This window comes from Anomaloglossus baeobatrachus, chromosome 4 (assembly GCF_048569485.1).
Source record: "Anomaloglossus baeobatrachus isolate aAnoBae1 chromosome 4, aAnoBae1.hap1, whole genome shotgun sequence".
Lineage (NCBI taxonomy): Eukaryota > Metazoa > Chordata > Amphibia > Anura > Aromobatidae > Anomaloglossus > Anomaloglossus baeobatrachus.
Window position 1 is genome coordinate 454,064,554 of NC_134356.1, and position 23,206 is coordinate 454,087,759.

At 52.5% G+C, this 23,206-nt stretch overlaps 1 protein-coding gene across 1 annotated transcript in view; it reads right to left on the bottom strand.

The window, feature by feature from the left end:
- The window catches only part of LOC142303843 (activating signal cointegrator 1-like), a 110,031-nt gene that overhangs the window by 55,025 nt on the left and 31,800 nt on the right, over positions 1–23,206 (bottom strand). Inside the window, exons 6-7 of the mRNA XM_075345632.1 lie at positions 1,378–1,471; positions 566–781 (exon numbers count right to left, since the gene is read on the bottom strand). Coding sequence (XP_075201747.1) covers positions 566–781; positions 1,378–1,471 — 310 coding nt within the window. The remainder of the gene's footprint in view (positions 1–565; positions 782–1,377; positions 1,472–23,206) is intronic.

A 23,206-nucleotide genomic window follows, 5' to 3' on the forward strand; every position in this document is an offset into this window, starting at 1 on the left:
GCCCTGTCCCTGAGGATACATAGACTCCTGTCCGGCAGATTCCCACAGGGGCTGCGGAGGGAGCCCGGTCCCAGTGAATGGATGACCGGTTAGGATCCCACTTCACCCAGAGCCTCTAAGGGATGGTGAAGGAAAACGGCATGTGGCTCCAGCCTCTGTACCCGCAATGGGTACCTCAACCTTAACAGCACCGCCGAATTAGTGGGGTGAGAAGGGAGCATGCCGGGGGCCCTGTGGGGGCCCTCTTTTCTTCCAACCGATAAAATCAGCAGCTGCTGCTGACTAAAATGGAGATGCATGAGTGGATGTGTGCCTCCTTCCACACAAAGCATAAAAACTGAGGAGCCCGTGATCCACGGGAGGGTGTATAGGCAGAGGGGAGGGGTTACACTTTTTAGTGTAATACTTTGTGTGGCCTCCGGAGGCAGAAGCTATACACCCAATTGTCTGGGTCTCCCAATGGAGCGACAAAGAAAAGACCTATGTCCATCTAGTTCAACCTTCTTCATGAACATGTGACCTTATTTCTATTAATGAATGACATTAATACATGGCTCTTCCTTACCTCTTGTGATACTCATCCAGATCTCCACCTTCTTCTACAACTTTCCGTCCTGCAAAATCTATAGTCACCTTGCGGGAAAGCCGAGAAGCATGACGGAGGTCTTGCAATTCCTGTTCCTTCTTGCGAAGAGCCTCACGTTCTGCCTGGGACAACCACTGGTTGGAATCAGTGGAGAAGTAATCAGACTCATCATCAATCACATGGGTGCGTCGCACACTGTGGATCCACGACAAGAGAAGAGAAAAACAAGAAGAGGTGAGAAATATGGAATGTAAGTTTACACGTGAAGCACTAAACCACAACAAATTCAAAATGAAGATTTAGAGCTAGACAATCAAAGATATCTATGATTATTAACAATGAAAACACAAGACGAACACTCGGCACCGCTATCAGTTCTGTCAGGTGTGTGGCTACAGTCTTAGGGGATACCAGCATAGGTAATAGCTACCATGATAAATGGAGATACTCTACCACATGCAGTAATTTCAAAGACTCCAATGCAGAAAAAGTGAAGCTGGCGGCACTCACCATGTAATAAAATCTTCTTTAATAACCTATTAATAGCAAGTAGAGTATAGAGGCAAGACACATAGCAGCCTACTGACACTTCTATGGGCCGGTAATAAGGATGACTATTACATAGTGCATGACGCCAGCTTCATTTCTTCCACACTGGATCCATATCTATTATGGTTTCACATCTGTTTCCAGTTACTTATATAGGTACTCTGGAAACAAATTCCACAGTGCTCACCCCTCAAGTCAGTCCCTGACCCCATAAAATATTACAGTATAACTAGAAGCGATACCTCGTCTTATCATATTCCAGGAGCTTGTCACGATGCTGCATGGCTCTTTCCAAACCTTCCTTACTTCGCATTTCTTGATGTGGTAGAAGATCACCTGTAACGGAAACATTTATGATCACCCACAAGAGGGAATAAAAAAAAACAAAAGACACATTGCGATAGATATTACACGGCAACTTAGTTACACAAGTCTTTTATTCTTCCCTATGGGGAAAATGATACAAGCAAGCAACCTTGCAATTATTGCGGAAACTCTAAGGGTATGTGCACAAGTTAAGTATTTGGTGCAGAGATTTCTGGATCACTTTACAGAAAAAAAAAAACACAGCGCAAAAGACGTCTATTTTTGCTGTTTTTTTTACTTGTGTTTTTGGTGCTGATTTTTACCCACTTATTAGTATGGGTGAAATCTGCAGCAAAAACGTTGAAAGAATTGACATAATGTAGATTTAAATCTGCACCAAAACTGCAAGGAAAAAATAAGCTTCATGTGCACAATACTTCAGGAATCTCACTCACTTTGTTGGCACCATAAAATTTACAGGATTTCTGACAAAACTGTGGAGAAAAAAGGGAATTTTGTTTACTTACCGTAAATTCATTTTCTTCTAGCTCCTATTGGGAGACCCAGACAATTGGGTGTATAGCTTCTGCCTCCGGAGGCCACACAAAGTATTACACTTTAAAAAGTGTAACCCCTCCCCTCTGCCTATACACCCCCCCGTGGACCACGGGCTCCTCAGTTTTGGTGCAAAAGCAGGAAGGAGAAAACTGATAAATTGGTCTAGGGTAAATTCAATCCGAAGGATGTTCGGAGAACTGAAGACCATGAACCAAAAGAACAATTCAACATGAACAACATGTGTACACAAAAGAACAACTAGCCCGAAGGGCACAGGGGCGGGTGCTGGGTCTCCCAATAGGAGCTAGAAGAAAAGGAATTTACGGTAAGTAAACAAAATTCCCTTTTTCTTTGTCGCTCCATTGGGAGACCCAGACAATTGGGACGTCCAAGAGCAGTCCCTGGGTGGGTAAAAGAATACCTCGATAAAAAAAGCCGAAAACGGCCCCCTCTTACAGGTGGGCAACCGCCGCCTGAAGGACTCGCCTACCGAGACTGGCGTCTGCCGAAGCATAGGTATGCACTTGATAGTGTTTTGTGAAAGTGTGCAGACTAGACCACGTAGCTGCCTGACACACCTGCTGAGCCGTAGCCCGGTGCCGCAATGCCCAGGACGCACCCACGGCTCTGGTAGAATGGGCTTTCAGCCCTGAAGGGAGCGGAAGCCCGGAAGAACGGTAGGCCTCGAGAATCGGTTCCTTGATCCACCGAGCCAAGGTTGACTTGGAGGCCTGAGAGCCCTTACGCTGGCCAGCGACAAGGACAAAGAGCGCATCTGAACGGCGCAGGGGCGCCGTGCGAGACACGTAGAACCGGAGTGCTCTCACTAGATCCAAAGAGTGCAAATCCTTTTCACACTGGTGAATTGGATTAGGGCAAAAGGAAGGCAAGGAGATATCCTGATTGAGATGAAAAGGGGATACCACCTTAGGGAGAAATTCCGGGACAGGACGCAGAACCACCTTATCCTGGTGAAAAACCAGGAAGGGGGCTTTGCATGACAGCGCTGCGAGCTCAGACACTCTCCGAAGTGATGTGACTGCCACTAGGAAGGCCACCTTCTGCGAAAGACGTGAGAGAGAGACATCCCTCAGCGGCTCGAAAGGTGGTTTTTGAAGAGCCGACAGAACCCTGTTAAGATCCCAGGGTTCCAGCGGACGTTTGTAAGGTGGGACCATTTGGCAAACCCCCTGCAGGAATGTGCGGACCTGCGGAAGCCTGGCTAGACGCTTTTGAAAAAACAAGGAGAGCGCCGATACTTGGCCCTTGAGAGAGCCGAGGGACAAACCATTGTCCATTCCAGATTGAAGGAATGAAAGAAAAGTGGGTAAGGCAAACGGCCATGGAGGAAAACCGTTAACAGCGCACCATGATAGGAAGATTTGCCAAGACCTGTAATAGATCTTGGCGGACGTTGGCTTCCTGGCTTGTCTCATGGTGGCAATGACATCCTGAGATAACCCTGAAGACGCTAGGAGCCAGGACTCAATGGCCACACAGTCAGGTTGAGGGCCACAGAATTCAGATGGAAAAACGGGCCTTGTGACAGCAAGTCTGGGCGGTCTGGAAGTGCCCACGGTTGACCCACCGTGAGATGCCACAGATCCGGATACCACGACCGCCTCGGCCAGTCTGGAGCGACGAGAATGGCGCGACGGCAGTCGGACCTGATCTTGCGTAGTACTCTGGGCAGCATCGCCAGAGGGGGAAACACATATGGCAGTCGAAACTGCGACCAATCCTGGACTAACGCGTCCGCCGCCAGAGCTCTGTGATCCTGAGACCGTGCCATGAAGGCCGGGACCTTGTTGTTGTGCCGTGACGCCATGAGATCGACGTCCGGCGTTCCCCAACGGCGACAGATCTCTCGAAACACGTCTGGGTGCAGAGACCATTCCCCCGCGTCCATGCCCTGACGACTGAGAAAATCTGCTTCCCAGTTTTCTACGCACGGGATGTGAACTGCGGAGATGGTGGAGCCTGTGGCTTCCACCCACTGCAGAATCCGTCGGACTTCCTGGAAGGCTTGACGACTGCGAGTGCCGCCTTGGTGGTTGATGTAGGCGACGGCAGTGGCGTTGTCCGACTGGATACGGATCTGCCTGCCCTCCAGCCACCGATGGAAAGCCAATAGGGCTAGATATACTGCCCTTATCTCCAGGATATTGATCTGAAGGGACGAATCTATCGGAGTCCAGGTTCCTTGAGCCCTGTGGTGGAGAAAAACCGCTCCCCAACCTGACAGGCTCGCGTCCGTGGTGACTACAGCCCAGGTTGGGGGTAGGAAGGATTTTCCCCGCGACAGAGATGTGGGTAGGAGCCACCACTGAAGTGATGTTTTGGTTGCAAGGGAAAGAGACGTTCTTGTCGAGGGAAGCCGCACTCTTATCCCATTTGCGGAGAATGTCCCATTGGAGTGGCCGTAGATGGAATTGCGCGAACGGCACTGCCTCTATAGCTGCCACCATCTTCCCCAGGAAGTGCATGAGGCGCCTTAAGGGATGTGACTGACTCCGAAGAAGTGATTGCACCCCTGCATGCAGAGAAAGCTGTTTGTCGCTCGGTAGCTTGACTAACGCTTGCTGGGTATGAAACTCCATCCCGAGGTAAGTCAGTGATTGGGTCGGTGTCAACTTGGATTTCGGGAAGTTGATGATCCACCCGAACTGCTGGAGAGTCGCCAGAGCGACAGTAAGGCTTTGTTGACACGCCACCCGAGAAGGGGCCCTGACTAGGAGATCGTCCAAGTAGGGGATCACCGAGTGGCCCTGAGAGTGTAGGACCGCCACAACGGATGCCATGACCTTGGTGAAGACCCGTGGGGCTGTTGCCAGGCCGAAAGGCAATGCCACGAACTGAAGGTGTTCGTCCCCGATGGCGAAACGCAGGAAACGTTGATGTTCGGGTGCGAACGGTATATGGAGATAAGCATCCTTGATATCGATCGATGCTAGGAAGTCTCCTTGTGACATCGAGGCGATGACCGAGCGGAGAGATTCCATCCGAAACCGTCTGGTTCTCACATGTCTGTTGAGTAGCTTGAGGTCCAGAACGGGACGGAATGACCCGTCCTTTTTTGGCACCACGAACAAGTTGGAGTAAAATCCGCGAACACGTTCCTGAAGGGGAACGGGGATCACAACTCCTATCTTTAGAGCGTCCACTGCCTGAAAAAGTGCGTCGGCCTGAGCGGAGGGCGGAGAGGTTCTGAAGAAACGAACCGCAGGACGAGAGCTGAACTCTATCCTGTAACCATGAGACAGAATGTCTCTCACCCGTCGGTCTTGAACATGTGGCCACCAGGCGTCGCCAAAGCGGGAGAGCCTGCCACCGACCGAGGATGCGGCTAGGGGAGGCCGAGAGTCATGAGGAGGCCGTCTTGGAGGCAGTGCCTCCTGCGGCCTTTTGGGGGCGTGACTTGGACCGCCACGCATAGGAGTTCCTCTGGCCTTTCTCCGGCCTGTTGGACGAAGAGAATTGGGGCTTGGCGGAGGGACGAAAGGACCGAAACCTCGATTGGATTTTTCTCTGCTGAGGTCTCTTAGGTTTGGACTGGGGTAAGGAGGAGTCCTTTCCCTTGGATTCCTTAATAATCTCATCCAATCGTTCGCCAAACAAACGGTCGCCAGAAAAAGGCAAACCAGTTAAGAACCTCTTGGAAGCAGAGTCTGCTTTCCATTCGCGCAGCCACATGGCCCTGCGGACTGCCACGGAGTTAGCAGATGCTACAGCCGTACGGCTAGTGGAGTCCAGGACGGCGTTCATCGCGTAGGACGAAAAGGCTGATGCCTGAGAGGTCAAGGACGAAACATGCGGAGCAGAATTCCGTGTGACAGCATTAATCTCAGTCAGACAAGCCGAGATTGCTTGGAGAGCCCACACGGCTGCAAAGGCTGGGGCGAAAGACGCGCCCGTGGCCTCATAGATGGACTTCACCAAGAGCTCTATCTGTCTGTCAGTGGCATCCTTCAGGGATGAGCCATCTGCAACAGACACAACGGACCTAGCAGCCAATCTGGAGACTGGAGGATCCACCTTGGGAGAGTGAGCCCAACCCTTAACGACTTCAGATAGAAAGGGGTAACGCGTGTCAATGTGACGTTTAGCAAAGCGCTTGTCCGGGACCGCTCTGGGCTTCTGGACAGCGTCCCTGAAGTTAGAGTGATCAAAAAACGTATTGCGCGTACGTTTGGGGAACCGAAACTGGTGTTTCTCCTGCTGCGACGCCGACTCCTCTACAGGAGGAGGCGGAGGTGAGAGATCCAACACCTGGTTGATGGACGAGATAAGATCATTTACTAAGGCGTCCCCCTCAGGTGTATCAAGGTTAAGGGCGAAGTCAGGGTCAGAGCCCTGAGCTCCCACGTCCGCCTCGTCTTCCTGAGAGTCCTCAAGCTGGGATCCCGAGCAGCGTGAGGAAGTCGGGGAAGAGTCCCAGCGAGACCGCTTAGCCGGTCTGGGACTGCGGTCTGGGCAGGAGTCCTCCGCCTGAGACCTAGGGGCCAACCTGGGAGCGCGCTGCGGCGCGGACCGAGAGGGGCCTGGAGGAGACAAGCTAACAGGGGCCGGGGCCTGTGGAAGGTCCGGTCTGGACTGCAATGCCTCAAGGAGTTTAGAAGACCATTTGTCCATAGACAGTGCAATGGATTGGGAAAGTGACAGAGTTTCTCAGCAAAAGAGGCCAACACCGGTGACTCTGTCCCTGCAGCCTGCTCAGGGGGAGCAGGGGGGTCTACATGAGCCGAGGGGCCCACCAGTGCCCGAGGCTCCGGCTGAGAAAGCGAGACAGGAGTCGAGCATTGCTCACAGTGAGGGTAGCTGGAACCCGCAGGTAACATAGCCCCACAAGAGGTACAGGCCGCGAAAAAAACCTGTGCCTTAGTAGCTTTGCTCCTTGTGGATGACATGCTGTTGTCTCCTAGGGGAGTGACCACTGAGGGTATATGGGAAAAGGGTATACAGCCTGACCGAACAGATATATATATCTATTATATATATATATATGTATCTATTCCGGCACCCTAGGGGGACCAGCACCAGGTGACCGGTGTGGCTTACCGACCGCTAACGAGTGGAGTGTGTCCTCCAGATTCCCTGTCGTGGATCCCCCGGAGCTGCAGAGCTGCTTCACTGAGAAGCATCCACCGGCAGAATGCCAGAAAATGGCCGCCGGAGCTCTCAGGGGAGGAGTGGGGCCGAGGGCGGCGCCAGCAAAGAGCGGGAATCTGGGGTCCCCCACAGTGGTCAGTGAGGGGGGAGGAAGACATGCAGGATGCTCCAGCCCTCACATCCGACGTCATGTCGGTAATCCCGCCCTTACCCCTGACAGGCAGGTCCGGGGGCGGAATTTTCGCGACTAGGCCGCGGTGAAGCCGGGGACTAAATTTGAGGCTGCGCCCGACAAGCAGGCACGGTCAGCGCGGAAGTCCACCGGCCTCCTCAATTTCACAACTACCGCGGCTTCCGGGAAGAAGGTGCGCTCCCTGCACAGTCCCCTATGGGGACACAGAGTACCTTTAAGTTGCAGGGCCCGGTCCCTGAGGTTGAAGAGGCTCCGGTCCGGCAGGTTCCACCAGGGGCTGCGGATGGAGCACGGTCCCAGCAAATGGATGACCGCTCTGGATCCCACTTCTCCCAGAGCCGCATAAGGGATGGTGAAGGAGACGGCATGTGGCTCCAGCCTCCGTACCCGCAATGGGTACCTCAACCTTAACAACACCGCCGACATAGTGGGGTGAGAAGGGAACATGCCGGGGGCCCCGTGGGGGCCCTCTTTTCTTCCAACCGACATAACTAAGTTGAGAATGCATGAGTGGATGTGTGCCTCCTTCCACACAAAGCATAAAACTGAGGAGCCCGTGGTCCACGGGAGGGTGTATAGGCAGAGGGGAGGGGTTACACTTTTTAAAGTGTAATACTTTGTGTGGCCTCCGGAGGCAGAAGCTATACACCCAATTGTCTGGGTCTCCCAATGGAGCGACAAAGAAAAAGGCGATAAAGAAGGGAATTTTGTTACTTACCGTAAATTCCTTTTCTTCTAGCTCTTATTGGGAGACCCAGACGATTGGTGTATAGCACTGCCTCCGGAGGCCACACAAAGCAATTACACTAAAAAGTGTAAGGCCCCTCCCCTTCTGGCTATACACCCCCAGTGGGATCACTGGCTCACCAGTTTTAGTGCAAAAGCAAGAAGGAGGAAAGCCAATAACTGGTTTAAACAAATTCACTCCGAGTAACATCGGAGAACTGAAAACCGTTCAACATGAACAACATGTGTACCCGCAAACAAACCAAAAATCCCGAAGGACAACAGGGCGGGTGCTGGGTCTCCCAATAAGAGCTAGAAGAAAAGGAATTTACGGTAAGTAACAAAATTCCCTTCTTCTTCGGCGCTCTATTGGGAGACCCAGACGATTGGGACGTCCAAAAGCTGTCCCTGGGTGGGTAAAGAAATACCTCATGTTAGAGCTGCAAGACAGCCCTCCCCTACGGGGAGGCAACTGCCGTCTGCAGGACTCTTCTACCTAGGCTGGCGTCCGCCGAAGCATAGGTATGCACCTGATAATGTTTGGTGAAAGTGTGCAGACTCGACCAGGTAGCTGCCTGGCACACCTGTTGAGCCGTAGCCTGGTGTCGTAATGCCCAGGATGCACCCACGGCTCTGGTAGAATGGGCCTTCAGCCCTGATGGACCCGGAAGCCCAGCAGAACGGTAGGCTTCAAGAATCGGTTCTTTGATCCATCGAGCCAGGGTGGCCTTAGAAGCCTGCGACCCTTTGCGCTTACCAGCGACAAGGACAAAGAGTGCATCCGAACGGCGCAAGGGCGCCGTGCGGGAAATGTAGATTCTGAGTGCTCTCACCAGATCTAACAAATGTAAATCCTTCTCATACCGATGAACTGCATGAGGACAAAACGAAGGCAAAGAGATATCCTGATTAAGATGAAAAGAGGATACCACCTTCGGGAGAAACTCCTGAATGGGGCGCAGCACTACCTTGTCCTGGTGGAAGACCAGGAAGGGAGCCTTGGATGATAGTGCTGCCAGCTCAGACACTCTCCGAAGAGACGTGATCGCTACCAGAAAAGCCACTTTCTGTGATAGTCTAGAAAGTGAAACCTCCCTCAGAGGCTCGAAGGGCGGCTTCTGGAGGGCAACTAGTACCCTGTTCAGATCCCATGGATCTAACGGTCGCTTGTACGGGGGTACGATATGGCAAACCCCCTGCAGGAACGTGCGCACCTTAGGAAGGCGTGCCAAACGCCTCTGAAAAAAGACGGATAGCGCCGAGACCTGACCTTTAAGGGAGCCGAGCGACAAACCTTTTTCTAACCCAGATTGCAGGAAAGAAAGAAAGGTAGGCAATGCAAATGGCCAGGGAGACACTCCCTGAGCAGAGCACCAGGATAAGAATATCCTCCACGTTCTGTGGTAGATCTTAGCGGACGTGGGCTTCCTAGCCTGTCTCATGGTGGCAACGACCCCTTGGGACAATCCTGAAGACGCTAGGATCCAGGACTCAATGGCCACACAGTCAGGTTCAGGGCCGCAGAATTCCGATGGAAAAACGGCCCTTGGGACAGTAAGTCTGGTCGGTCTGGTAGTGCCCACGGTTGGCCGACCGTGAGCTGCCACAGATCCGGGTACCACGCCCTCCTCGGCCAGTCTGGGGCGACAAGTATGACGCAGCTGCAATCGGATCTGATCTTGCGTAGCACTCTGGGCAAGAGTGCCAGAGGTGGAAACACATAAGGGAGCCGGAACTGCGACCAATCTTGTACTAGGGCGTCTGCCGCCAGCGCTCTTTGATCGCGAGATCGTGCCATGAAGGTTGGGACCTTGTTGTTGTGCCGTGACGCCATTAGGTCGACGTCCGGCACCCCCCAGCGGTGACAGATTTCCTGAAACACGTCTGGGTGCAGGGACCATTCCCCTGCGTCCATGCCCTGGCGACTGAGGAAGTCTGCTTCCCAGTTTTCTACGCCGGGGATGTGAACTGCGGATATGGTGGAGGCTGTGGCTTCCACCCACATCAGAATCCGCCGGACTTCCTGGAAGGCTTGCCGACTGCGTGTCCCCCCTTGGTGGTTGATGTATGCCACCGCTGTGGAGTTGTCCGACTGAATTCGGATCTGCCTTCCTTCCAGCCACTGCTGGAAGGCTAGTAGGGCAAGATACACTGCTCTGATTTCCAGAACATTGATCTGAAGGGTGGACTCCTGCTGGGTCCACGTACCCTGAGCCCTGTGGTGGAGAAAAACTGCTTCCCACCCTGACAGACTCGCGTCTGTCGTGACCACCGCCCAGGATGGGGGTAGGAAGGATTTTCCCTGTGATAATGAGGTGGGAAGAAGCCACCACTGCAGAGAGTCCTTGGCCGTCTGGGAAAGGGAGACTTTCCTGTCCAGGGATGTTGACTTCCCGTCCCATTGGCGGAGAATGTCCCATTGAAGTGGGCGCAGATGAAACTGCGCAAACGGAACCGCTTCCATTGCCGCCACCATCTTCCCGAGGAAGTGCATGAGGCGTCTTAAGGAGTGCGACTGACTTTGAAGGAGAGCCTGCACCCCAGTCTGTAGTGACCTCTGCTTGTCCAGCGGAAGCTTCACTATCGCTGAGAGAGTATGAAACTCCATGCCAAGATACGTTAGTGATTGGGTCGGTGACAGATTTGACTTTGAGAAGTTGATGATCCACCCGAACGTCTGGAGAGTCTCCAGTGCAACAGTCAGGCTGAGTTGGCATGCCTCTTGAGAGGGTGCCTTGACCAGTAGATCGTCCAAGTAAGGGATCACAGAGTGTCCCTGAGAGTGCAAGACTGCTACTACTGCCGCCATGACCTTGGTGAACACCCGTGGGGCTGTCGCCAGACCAAATGGCAGAGCTACGAACTGAAGATGGTCGTCTTCTATCACGAAGCGTAGAAAGCGTTGGTGCTCTGTAGCAATCGGCACGTGGAGATAAGCATCCTTGATGTCTATTGATGCTAGGAAATCTCCTTGAGACATTGAGGCAATGACTGAGCGTAGGGATTCCATCCGGAACCGCCTGGCGTTCACATGCTTGTTGAGCAGTTTTAGGTCCAGAACAGGACGGAATGAGCCGTCCTTTTTTGGCACCACAAAGAGATTGGAGTAAAAACCTTGACCTCGTTCCTGAAGAGGAACAGGGACCACCACTCCTTCTGCTCTTAGAGAATTCACCGCCTGCAGAAGGGCATCTGCTCGGTCGGGATGTGGGGAAGTTCTGAAGAACCGAGGCGGAGGACGAGAACTGAACTCTATCCTGTACCCGTGAGACAAAATGTCTGTTACCCACCGGTCTTTGACCTGTGGCAGCCAAATGTCGCAAAAGCGGGAGAGCCTGCCACCGACCGAGGATGCGGAGGGAGGCGGCCGAAAGTCATGAGGCAGCCGCCTTGGAAGCGGTACCTCCGGTTGCTTTCTTGGGGCGTGAGTGAGCCCGCCAGGAATCAGAGCTCCTTTGCTCTTTCTGAGTCCCTTTGGACGAGGAGAATTGGGGCTTGCCCGAGCCTCGAAAGGACCGAAACCTTGACTGCCACTTCCTCTGTGGAGGTTTGTTTGATCTGGGCTGGGGTAAGGAAGAGTCCTTACCTTTGGACTGTTTGATGATTTCCGCCAATTGCTCACCAAACAGTCTGTCTCCAGATAATGGCAAGCTGGTTAAACATTTTTTAGAAGCAGAATCTGCTTTCCATTCCTTTAACCACAAGGCTCTGCGCAAAACTACAGAGTTGGCAGATGCTACTGAGGTACGGCTCGTAGAGTCCAGTACCGCATTGATAGCGTAGGTCGCAAACGCAGACATTTGCGTAGTTAGGGACGCCACTTGCGGCACTGCTGGACGTATGAGAGAGTCCACCTGTGCCAGACCAGCTGAAATAGCTTGGAGCGCCCACACGGCCGCGAATGCTGGAGCAAACGACGCGCCAATAGCTTCATAGACAGATTTCAACCAAAGGTCCATCTGTCTGTCATTGGGATCTTTAAGTGAAGCCCCATCCTCCACTGCAACTATGGATCTAGCTGCAAGCCTGGATATTGGAGGGTCCACTTTTGGACACTGGGTCCAGCGTTTGACCACGTCAGGGGGAAAAGGATACCGTGTATCCTTAAGGCGTTTAGAAAAACGCTTGTCCGGATAAGTATTATGTTTCTGGATGGATTCTCTGAAGTCAGAGTGGTCCAGAAAAGTACTCAATTTACGCTTGGGATACAGGAAATGGAATTTCTCCTGCTGTGCAGCTGCCTCCTCTGCAGAAGGGGCTGGGGGAGAAATATCCAACAGCCTATTGATGGCCGCTATAAGGTCATTTACCATGGCGTCACCATCTGGCGTATCCAAATTGAGTGCGGCGTCAGGACAAGACTCCTGATCACCCACCTCTGAACCCTCATATAGGGACCCTTCTCGCTGAGACCCTGATCCACGTGAGGACGTGGAGGGTCTCTCCCAGCGAGCTCGCTTAGGCGGACTGGGACTATCATCGGAGTCAGAGCCCTCAGCCTGTGATGCCTGGGACCCCCTTGAAGTACGGATTAGTTCCAACTGAGGGGGACCGGGGAACATAGGCACAGCAGTGTCTATGGTCTGAGCAACTGGCCTGGACTGCAAGGTTTCCAGGATTTTTGTCATAGTCACAGACATTTTATCAGCAAAGACTGCAAATTCTGTCCCCGTCACCGGGGCAGGGTTCACAGGCGTCTCTGCCTGGGCTACCACCACAGTAGGCTCTGGCTGACGAAGTGCCACTGGGACTGAACATTGCACACAATGAGAGTCGTTGGAGCCTGCTGGTAGATTAGCCCCACATGCTGTACAAGTAGTGTATACAGCCCGTGCCTTGGCACCCTTGCGTTTTGCGGATGACATGCTGTTGTCTCCTCAAGCAATACAGGGTGTACAGCCAAGAAGCGACCTTACAGTGCAGTATTAAATATATCTAGACACAGCAGTGTCTATGTACAGCGAAAAATATAACACTGTGGCACCAGTGGGGCTGCACGTATGTGCTGCTTACCGCCCGCTGAGCGCGGGTGTGTGGTCGCCAGAAACCCCTCGCCTGGGTCCCCCAGAGCCTGCGTGCGTTCTCCAGCCAGACTGCATGTGTATAATGGCTGCCGGCGTCCTGGGTAGCTGCAAGCCTGGGGGCGGGCCTAGGGCGTGCACAGAGAAAAAGCGCGAAGCCTGTGTCCTACTGTGCTCAGTGAGAGGGCTGGAGCATGTAAATCGTGCCCCAGCCCTCGGCACTGCCGATTGAATAACGTCTCTCCCCTACCCTGATTGACAGGGTGGGGGGCGTTAACGAAGCGGAGCTAGGCCGCAGAAAGCCGGGGACTAAAGTTAGAAGCGCCGCCGCCGTAAAAGCGCGGTCGGCGCGTCCCCGGCGCACTACAAGTCGCAGCTGCGCCGCCGCTCCAGGGGCGGTCGGCGCGGCGATCCACACACATAAAGTCCCCCAGTAATCTGCGGGGACTAAAGCCCAGCGCACAGCGCTACAGTCCCCGGCGCACTAGCACACCCAGCAAGCCTGGGGTGCGCGTGGCCTGCCATACGGGGACACAGAGTACCTGAAAATTGCAGGGCCTTGTCCCTGAACGGCACTCCCGCTCCACATCCAGCAGGTTCTATGGGTCTGTGGATGGAGCCCGGCCTCAGGGCTTGGTGGCCGGTAAGATCCCACTTCCTCAGAGCCCCTCAGGGGGATGGGGAAGGAAAACAGCATGTGGGCTCCAGCCTCCGTACCCGCAATAGGTACCTCAACCTTACAAACCACAAGTGGGGTGAGAAGGGAGCATGCTGGGGGCCCCATATGGGCCCTCTTTTCTTCCATCCGATATAGTCAGCAGCTGCTGCTGACTAAACAGTGGAGCTATGCGTGGATGTCTGACCTCCTTCGCACAAAGCAGAAAAACTGGTGAGCCAGTGATCCCACTGGGGGTGTATAGCCAGAAGGGGAGGGGCCTTACACTTTTTAGTGTAATTGCTTTGTGTGGCCTCCGGAGGCAGTGCTATACACCAATCGTCTGGGTCTCCCAATAGAGCGCCGAAGAAAACACAATGTGTGCCCCTTCATAAATTGGCGCGGCAGGCATGGAGACAGGCTAAAAGGGTCATGCTCGTTTCCGGTCATATAGCCGAAATGAAGGGAATTTTGTTACTTACCGTAAATTCCTTTTCTTCTAGCTCCTATTGGGAGACCCAGACGATTGGGTGTATAGCACTGCCTCCGGAGGCCACACAAAGCATTACACTAAAAAGTGTAAGGCCCCTCCCCTTCTGGCTATACACCCCCAGTGGGATCACTGGCTCACCAGTTTTAGTGCAAAAGCAAGAAGGAGGAAAGCCAAGAACTGGTTTAAACAAATTCACTCCGAAGTAACATCGGAGAACTGAAAACCATTCAACATGAACAACATGTGTACCCGAAAAACAACCAAAAATCCCGAAGGACAACAGGGCGGGTGCTGGGTCTCCCAATAGGAGCTAGAAGAAAAGGAATTTACGGTAAGTAACAAAATTCCCTTCTTCTTCGGCGCTCCATTGGGAGACCCAGACGATTGGGACGTCCAAAAGCTGTCCCTGGGTGGGTAAAGAAATACCTCATGTTAGAGCTGCAAAGACAGCCCTCCCCTACGGGGAGGCAACTGCCGCCTGCAGGACTCTTCTACCTAGGCTGGCGTCCGCCGAAGCATAGGTATGCACCTGATAATGTTTGGTGAAAGTGTGCAGACTCGACCAGGTAGCTGCCTGGCACACCTGTTGAGCCGTAGCCTGGTGTCGTAATGCCCAGGACGCACCCACGGCTCTGGTAGAATGGGCTTTCAGCCCTGATGGAACCGGAAGCCCAGCAGAACGGTAGGCTTCAAGAATTGGTTCTTTGATCCATCGAGCCAGGGTGGCTTTGGAAGCCTGCGACCCTTTGCGCTTACCAGCGACAAGGACAAAGAGTGCATCCGAGCGGCGCAGGGGCGCCGTGCGGGAAATGTAGATTCTGAGTGCTCTCACCAGATCCAACAAATGTAAATCCTTTTCATACCGATGAACTGCATGCGGATAAAAGGAAGGCAAGGAGATATCCTGATTAAGATGAAAAGAGGATACCACCTTAGGGAGAAACTCCTGAATGGGGCGCAGCACTACCTTGTCCTGGTGGAACACCAGGAAAGGAGCTTTGGATGACAGCGCTGCTAGTTCAGACACTCTCCGAAGAGACGTGACCGCTACCAGAAAGGCCACTTTCTGTGAGAGTCGAGAAAGTGACACATCCCTCAGAGGCTCGAAGGGCGGCTTCTGGAGAGTAACAAGGACCTTGTTTAGATCCCACGGATCTAACGGCCGCCTGTACGGAGGTACGATATGACAAACCCCCTGCAGGAACGTGCGCACCTGAGAAAGTCGTGCTAGACGCTTCTGAAAAAACACGGATAGTGCCGAGACTTGCCCTTTAAGGGAGCCGAGCGACAAGCCCTTTTCCAACCCAGATTGCAGGAAGGAAAGAAAAACAGGTAACGCGAATGGCCAGGGAGATACTCCTTGTGCAGAGCACCAGGATAAGAAAATCTTCCACGTTCTGTGGTAGATCTTAGCAGAAGTGGACTTCCTAGCCTGTCTCATGGTGGCAACGACCCCTTGGGATAATCCTGAGGATGCTAGGATCCAGGACTCAATGGCCACACAGTCAGGTTCAGGGCCGCAGAATTCCGATGGAAAAACGGCCCTTGGGACAGTAAGTCTGGACGGTCTGGTAGTGCCCACGGTTGGCCGACCGTGAGATGCCACAGATCCGGGTACCACGACCTCCTCGGCCAGTCTGGGGCGACGAGTATGACGCGGCCGCAATCGGATCTGATCTTGCGTAACACTCTGGGCAAGAGTGCCAGAGGTGGAAACACATAAGGGAGCCGGAACTGCGACCAATCTTGCTCTAAGGCGTCTGCCGCCAGAGCTCTTTGATCGCGAGACCGCGCTATGAAGGTCGGGACCTTGTTGTTGTGCCGAGACGCCATTAGGTCGACGTCCGGCATCCCCCAGCGGCGGCAGATTTCCTGAAACACGTCCGGGTGAAGGGACCATTCCCCTGCGTCCATGCCCTGGCGACTGAGGAAGTCTGCTTCCCAGTTTTCTACGCCCGGGATGTGAACTGCTGATATGGTGGAAGCTCTTTCCTCTACCCACATGAGAATTCGCCTGACTTCCTGGAAGGCTTGCCGACTGAGTGTCCCTCCTTGGTGGTTGATGTATGCCACCGCTGTGGAGTTGTCCGACTGAATTCGGATCTGCTTTCCTTCCAGCCACTGCTGGAAGGCTAATAGGGCAAGATACACTGCCCTGATTTCCAGAACATTGATCTGAAGGGTGGACTCCTGCTGAGTCCACGTCCCTTGAGCCCTGTGGTGGAGAAAAACTGCTCCCCACCCTGACAGACTCGCGTCTGTCGTGACCACTGCCCAGGATGGGGGCAGGAATGATCTTCCCTGCGTTAATGAGGTGGGAAGGAGCCACCATAGCAGAGAATCCTTGGCCGTCTGAGAAAGGGAGACTTTCCTGTCTAGGGAAGTTGTCTTCCCGTCCCACTGGCGGAGAATGTCCCATTGAAGTGGACGCAGATGAAACTGCGCGAACGGGACTGCCTCCATTGCTGCCACCATCTTCCCTAGGAAGTGCATGAGGCGCCTTAAGGGGTGCGACTGACCCTGAAGGAGAGACTGCACCCCTGTCCGTAGAGACCGCTGCTTGTCCAGCGGAAGCTTCACTATCGCTGAGAGAGTATGAAACTCCATGCCAAGATACGTTAGTGATTGAGTCGGTGCCAGGTTTGACTTTGAAAAGTTGATGATCCACCCGAAAGTCTGGAGAGTCTCCAGCGCAACATTCAGGCTGTGTTGGCATGCCTCTTGAGAGGGTGCTTTGACAAGTAGATCGTCCAAGTAAGGGATCACCGAATGTCCCTGAGAATGCAAGACTGCTACCACTGCCGCCATGACCTTGGTGAAAACCCGTGGGGCTGTCGCCAGACCAAATGGCAGAGCTACGAACTGGAGATGGTCGTCTCCTATCACGAAACGTAGAAAACGTTGGTGCTCTGTAGCAATCGGCACGTGGAGATAAGCATCTTTGATGTCTATTGATGCAAGGAAATCTCCTTGAGACATTGAGGCAATGACAGAGCGGAGGGATTCCATCCGGAACCGCCTGGCGTTCACATGCTTGTTGAGCAGCTTTAGGTCCAGAACAGGACGGAACGAGCCGTCCTTTTTTGGAACCACGAAGAGATTGGAGTAAAAACCTTGCCCTTGTTCCTGCAGAGGAACAGGGATCACCACTCCTTCTGCTTTTAGTGAGCACACCGCCTGCAGAAGGGCATCTGCTCGGTCGGGATGTGGGGAGGTTCTGAAGAACCGAGGCGGAGGACGAGAACTGAATTCTATCCTGTACCCGTGAGACAAAATGTCTGCTACCCACCGGTCTTTGACCTGTGGCAGCCAAATGTCGCAAAAGCGGGAGAGCCTGCCACCGACCGAGGATGCGGAGGGCTGAGGCCGAAAGTCATGAGGCAGCCGCCTTGGAAGCGGTTCCTCCGGTTGCTTTCTTGGGGCGTGACTGAGCCCGCCAGGAATCTGAGCTCCTTTGCTCCTTCTGAGTCCCTTTGGACGAGGAGAATTGGGTCTTGCTGGAGCCTCGAAAGGACCGAAACCTCGACTGCCACTTCCTCTGTTGAGGTTTGCTTGATCTGGGCTGGGGTAAGGAGGAGTCCTTACCCTTGGATTGCTTAATGATTTCAGCCAATTGTTCACCAAACAGTCTATCTACAGATAGCGGCAAGCTGGTTAAACATTTTTTGGAAGCAGAATCCGCTTTCCATTCCTTTAACCACAAGGCTCTGCGCAAGACAACAGAGTTGGCAGACGCAATTGAGGTACGGCTTGTAGAGTCCAGGACAGCGTTGATAGCGTAAGTCGCAAACGCAGACATTTGCGAGGTTAGGGACGCTACTCGCGGCACTGCTGGACATATGATAGAGTCCACCTGTGCCAGGCCAGCTGAAATAGCTTGGAGTGCCCACACGGCCGCGAATGCTGGAGCAAACGACGCGCCGATAGCTTCATAGACAGACTTTAACCAAAGGTCCATCTGTCTGTCATTGGCATCTTTAAGTGAAGCCCCATCTTCCACTGCAACTATGGATCTAGCTGCAAGCCTGGAGATTGGGGGATCCACCTTTGGACACTGGGTCCAGCGTTTGACCACGTCAGGGGGAAAGGGATAACGTGTATCCTTAAGACGTTTGGAGAAACGCTTATCTGGGTAGGCATGGTGTTTCTGGACTGCTTCTCTGAAGTCAGCGTGGTCCAGAAAAGTACTCAGTTTAGGCTTGGGATACCTGAAATGGAACTTCTCCTGCTGTGCAGCTGCCTCCTCTGCAGAAGGGGCAGGGGGAGAAATTTCCAATAGACTATTGATGGCCCCTATAAGGTCATTTACCATGGCGTCACCATCAGGAGTATCCAGATTGAGAGCGGTTTCAGGATTAGACTCCTGATCCCCCTCCTCTGTCTCATCATGTAGAGACTCTTCTCGTTGAGACCCTGATCCGCGTGATGACGTGGAGGGTCTCTCCCAGCGAGCACGCTTAGGCTGCCTGGGACTGTCATCTGAATCAGAGCCGTCAGGCTGAGATGCCTGGGACCCCCTTGAAGCACGGATTAACTCCAACTGAGGGGGACCGGAGAACATTGCCGCAGCAGTGTCCATGGACTGAGTAACTGGCCTGGCCTGCAAGGTCTCTAGGATTTTTGTCATAGTGACAGACATCCTGTCAGCAAAAACCGCAAACTCTGTCCCCGTCACCGGGACAGGGTTCACCGGCGACTCTGCCTGGGCCACTACCACCATAGGCTCCAACTGACGAAGTGGCACAGGGACCGAACATTGCACACAATGGGGGTCATTGTAACCTGCCGGTAGATTAGCCCCACAAGCAGCACAAGCAGCGTTCACAGCCTGTGTCTTGGCACCCTTGCGTTTTGCAGATGACATGTTGTCGTCTCCTCAGAGCAATAGGGGTATACAGCCAAGAAGCGACCTTACAGTGCAAAATATATATATATATATATATATATATATGGTACAGTGAAAAAAGTACACAAATATCACACTGTGGCACTAGTGGGGCCAGCACTTAAGTGCTGCTTACCGCCCGCTAAACGCGGGTGTGTGGTCGCCAGAAATCCCTTGTCTGGGTCTCCCAGAGCCTGTGTCCGTTCTCCAGCCAGACTGCATGTAGGAATGGCTGCCGGCGTCCTGTGGAGAGGGGCGGGCCCTGGGCGTGTGCAGACAACGAGCGGGAAACCTGCGTCCCACTGTGCTCAGTGAGAGGGCTGGGGCATGTAAATAAGGCTCCAGCCCTCGGCGCTGAATAAACGTACAGCGTCTCTCCCTTGCCCTGAGTGACAGGGTGGGGGCGGGAACGAAGCGGAGCTAGGCCGCAAAAGCCGGGGACTAGATTTATAAGCGCCACCGTCGTAAAAGCACGGTCGGCGCTAAGTCCCCGGCGCACTACAAGTCGCAGCCGCGCCGCCGCTCCAGGGGCGGTCGGCGCGGCAGTCCCCAACACATAAAGGCACTCAGACAAACTGTAGTGACTGAAACCCCAGCGCGCAGCGCTACTGTCCCCGGCGCACTAGCACACCCAGCAAGCCTGGAGTGTGCGCGGCCTGTACAAGCGGGGACACAGAGTACCTTCATGTCGCAGGGCCTTGTCCCTGAACGGTACCCAGCTCCGTATCCAGCAGGTTCCATGGGTCTGTGGATGGAGCCCGGCCTCAGGGCTTGGGGGCCGGTAAGATCCCACTTCCTCAGAGCCCCTCAGGGGGATGGGGAAGGAAAACAGCATGTGGGCTCCAGCCTCCGTACCCGCAATGGGTACCTCAACCTTAACAAACACCGCCGACATAAAGTGGGGTGAGAAGGGAGCATGCTGGGGGCCCTAGTATGGGCCCTCTTTTCTTCCATCCGACATAGTCAGCAGCTGCTGCTGACTAAACAGTGGAGCTATGCGTGGATGTCTGACCTCCTTCGCACAAAGCAGAAAACTGGTGAGCCAGTGATCCCACTGGGGGTGTATAGCCAGAAGGGGAGGGGCCTTACACTTTTTAGTGTAATGCTTTGTGTGGCCTCCGGAGGCAGTGCTATACACCCAATCGTCTGGGTCTCCCAATGGAGCGCCGAAGAAATATATTTTTCCACCCTGATAGACCACCCATCCTCCGCATTCTGGAGTTCGCACGGTGTTTCCGCTTTGTGAGATATATGAATAAAATGTCCTGTTATCCTTTGGTCCAGTCCAGGTTTAATGTGGCTAGATGTCCCTTCTTTAGATATTTACAACTGAGAACGGCGATCCAGCATCACATGAGACGTACACATGGGACCGCTCTAATTTCCACTTTTCCTGTAATAGGAATACTTCAGTCTCAGGGCCGGAAAGGGTTGATCTCCTCTTTGTATACATACTTGCTGTCCGTCGTCGGTAATGAATCCCAACCTTTGGCTGTCAAAGGGAAGTGGGAGCTGCTGATTCCGAATTTGCAGGGGGAGGATTTTTTTGGAATCACCTACTAAGGACTCCCCCGTCAATGAATAATAATATGATCCAAATCTATGTAATACACCAGGCGTATCTTACCCCACTGAGATTATTCAAAATGCGGCACTGGGAAACATCAGAGTGCGCGTGGTATTACAGGGAAGATGCAGACTTTGTCTACATGATTTGGAGCTGCTCGGTAATTGCAGCCTCTTGGCATGAGGTTGTTGCACTTCTATCCTTCCTGGCCTCCTTCCCTATACCTCTCGATCCACTATTCTGTTTATTTTGAGTCTTGGATGAGGGAACCTGGTCTCATCCCCACCACATTTTTTTGCGGGAGTCACTCCTTATGGCCAGGAAGATTATTGCCCTGCGGTGGATGGGCATGCTCCACCTCAACCATACGTGCATGGATAGAACTTGTCAACGCAATGCTTCCCTATGAGCGGGCGGTGTATCAGAATACAGGATGCCCTGAGAAACAAAGTTTGGGAAATGTGGAATTCCTCTCCCTTGACATTATCAAAGTCCGGGTGATCACTGTATCAGCCATTTACTGTTGGTTGTGTGAAGTATATTAAGGAATGGTACTTTACTGAGTTAATCTCTTGCAGGTTGGTGCCTAGAATAGAAACGGTACAAAAAAAGACAGTTTGCGCGCTGATAATGCTAAAGTATGGAAACCATGAATGTGTGAACATGGACCTGCATTGCTGCTAAGGAAAATCTAAGAAAAATGAGATATTTAGCATATAGAAATGGCCATTTGTATATCTGCCCAGTTTCCCCTTCACGGCATATCTCGTAAGCGTAAGTAATATCGTAAGTAATATTTCAGAGCGCAAACTGTCTTTTTTTGTATTTTATGTCATGTTCAGTTATGCGCCTGTTCACACGTCAGGTCGATGAGGCTGAGTGCAGGCAGCCTTTTTTGTCTATAAAATAGAAACGGTCACAGCGATACGTATTTTATGTTTGTTCCTCTTGCTCTTGGTATTTTATTTAGGCGTCTTGACACCCCAGGTATCTGGATTATGCACTTCATTAGCATTGAGCTTTGCTACAACTCTGTAAGGCTACTTTCACACATCCGGTTTGAGCCCTGCGGCTCAATCCGGCTGTGAAAACTATGCAACGGATGCGGTGAAAACACCGCATCCTTTGCATCAGTTTTTACATGCGGCCGGTCCGGTTTTTTCCGGTTGCGGCATGCTACTGAGCATGCGCAGTGGAAAATACCGCATGCGGCGACCGGATGCGGTTTTTTCCGCATCGCGCCGCATCCGGCCTCCATAGGGATGCATTGAAAAATGCGCCGCAGTGGCCGGATGCGGCGCGATGCGGTGTTTTTTGCCGGAGCAAAAAACGTTGCAGGGTACGTTCGATCCGGCCGCCGCATCGGCTAAATCTGCCGCATGCGGCAAAAACCGGACCGAACGCAAGCCCCTACGGCACAATGCGGCACTAATGTAAGTCAATGCAAAAAAAACCGCAATCGGCGTTACAAAAGCCGGTTGCGGTTTTTCTGCAGAACGCCGTATTGTGCCGCAGAGCAAAAATCCGGATGTGTGAAAGTACCCTAAATGTGTATTATATCTGCCTTTATTCTGTATCTGGTGTACTTCTGTTATTCAATAAACTAATTAAAAAACAAAAAACAATAACAAAACACAATGTGTGCACACAGCCTAGGGCTGGTTATACACGAAACACAAGATAGCGGTCTGGTGAACGAGCGTTTGGCTGACAGCCATCTCTCCTCACTGCCAATACACATGAATGCTCTGTTTAGTTGAGTGTTCATATCTTTTCAATGGAGAGAAAAGAGAGAATCTACTACTATTGGAGTCTCTCTCTCCTCTAGATAAAAGGATTGAGCATTGAAATGCCAACAGTACCATTCTTTTCTTGGCACAGGCCCTCAAACATATCAGATGGTCGGCCAGTCTGGCCAAAGTCTGCAAGTTCAGACAACTTCACTATGGTGTATGGGAGCCTTAATACAATAATAGAGATGAGTGAACCCAAGGTTCGGTGTTCTAATTTTTATGGGAAAACAGAGTTCGTGCTCGGATGCTTTACATATGAACATCGCTCGCTTGAGCATCGCTGTGCTCGGGTACGCTCGGTGCTCAGCCCAATGCGTGCCACTTACAGTGGGGTCATTCCACATCAAGTGGACCAGTTTTAAAAATCGTCCCCACTCGACCTTCTCCGATTTTGCTGAAAATTTATAAGGATGTACATGTATGTTTGAAAAGAGGTTCTGTAAATTTTTAGGGCCAGATCTCAAATACATTGGGCTCTGTTGACCTTTCACTGGAGGTCCCACCAAGCCTGCGGCTTCAGCTAAGAGGATTTTGCAAACTTTGGCACATAGCCATTAGAGTTCTATAGTGGCTATGATGCTGAAATTTGGCATACTAGCTCAACTTTTGCTGCTAAACACGATAAAATTATTACCGGCTATGACAAAACAATATTTCGGCCGCAATTTTGTGTCAAAGTAGCTTGTAAAACGTGTCGCATAAAATTTATGCCTAACTTTGCCCATATATAACTCAAGACCAAAAACCAATAGTAACTGGTGCTTT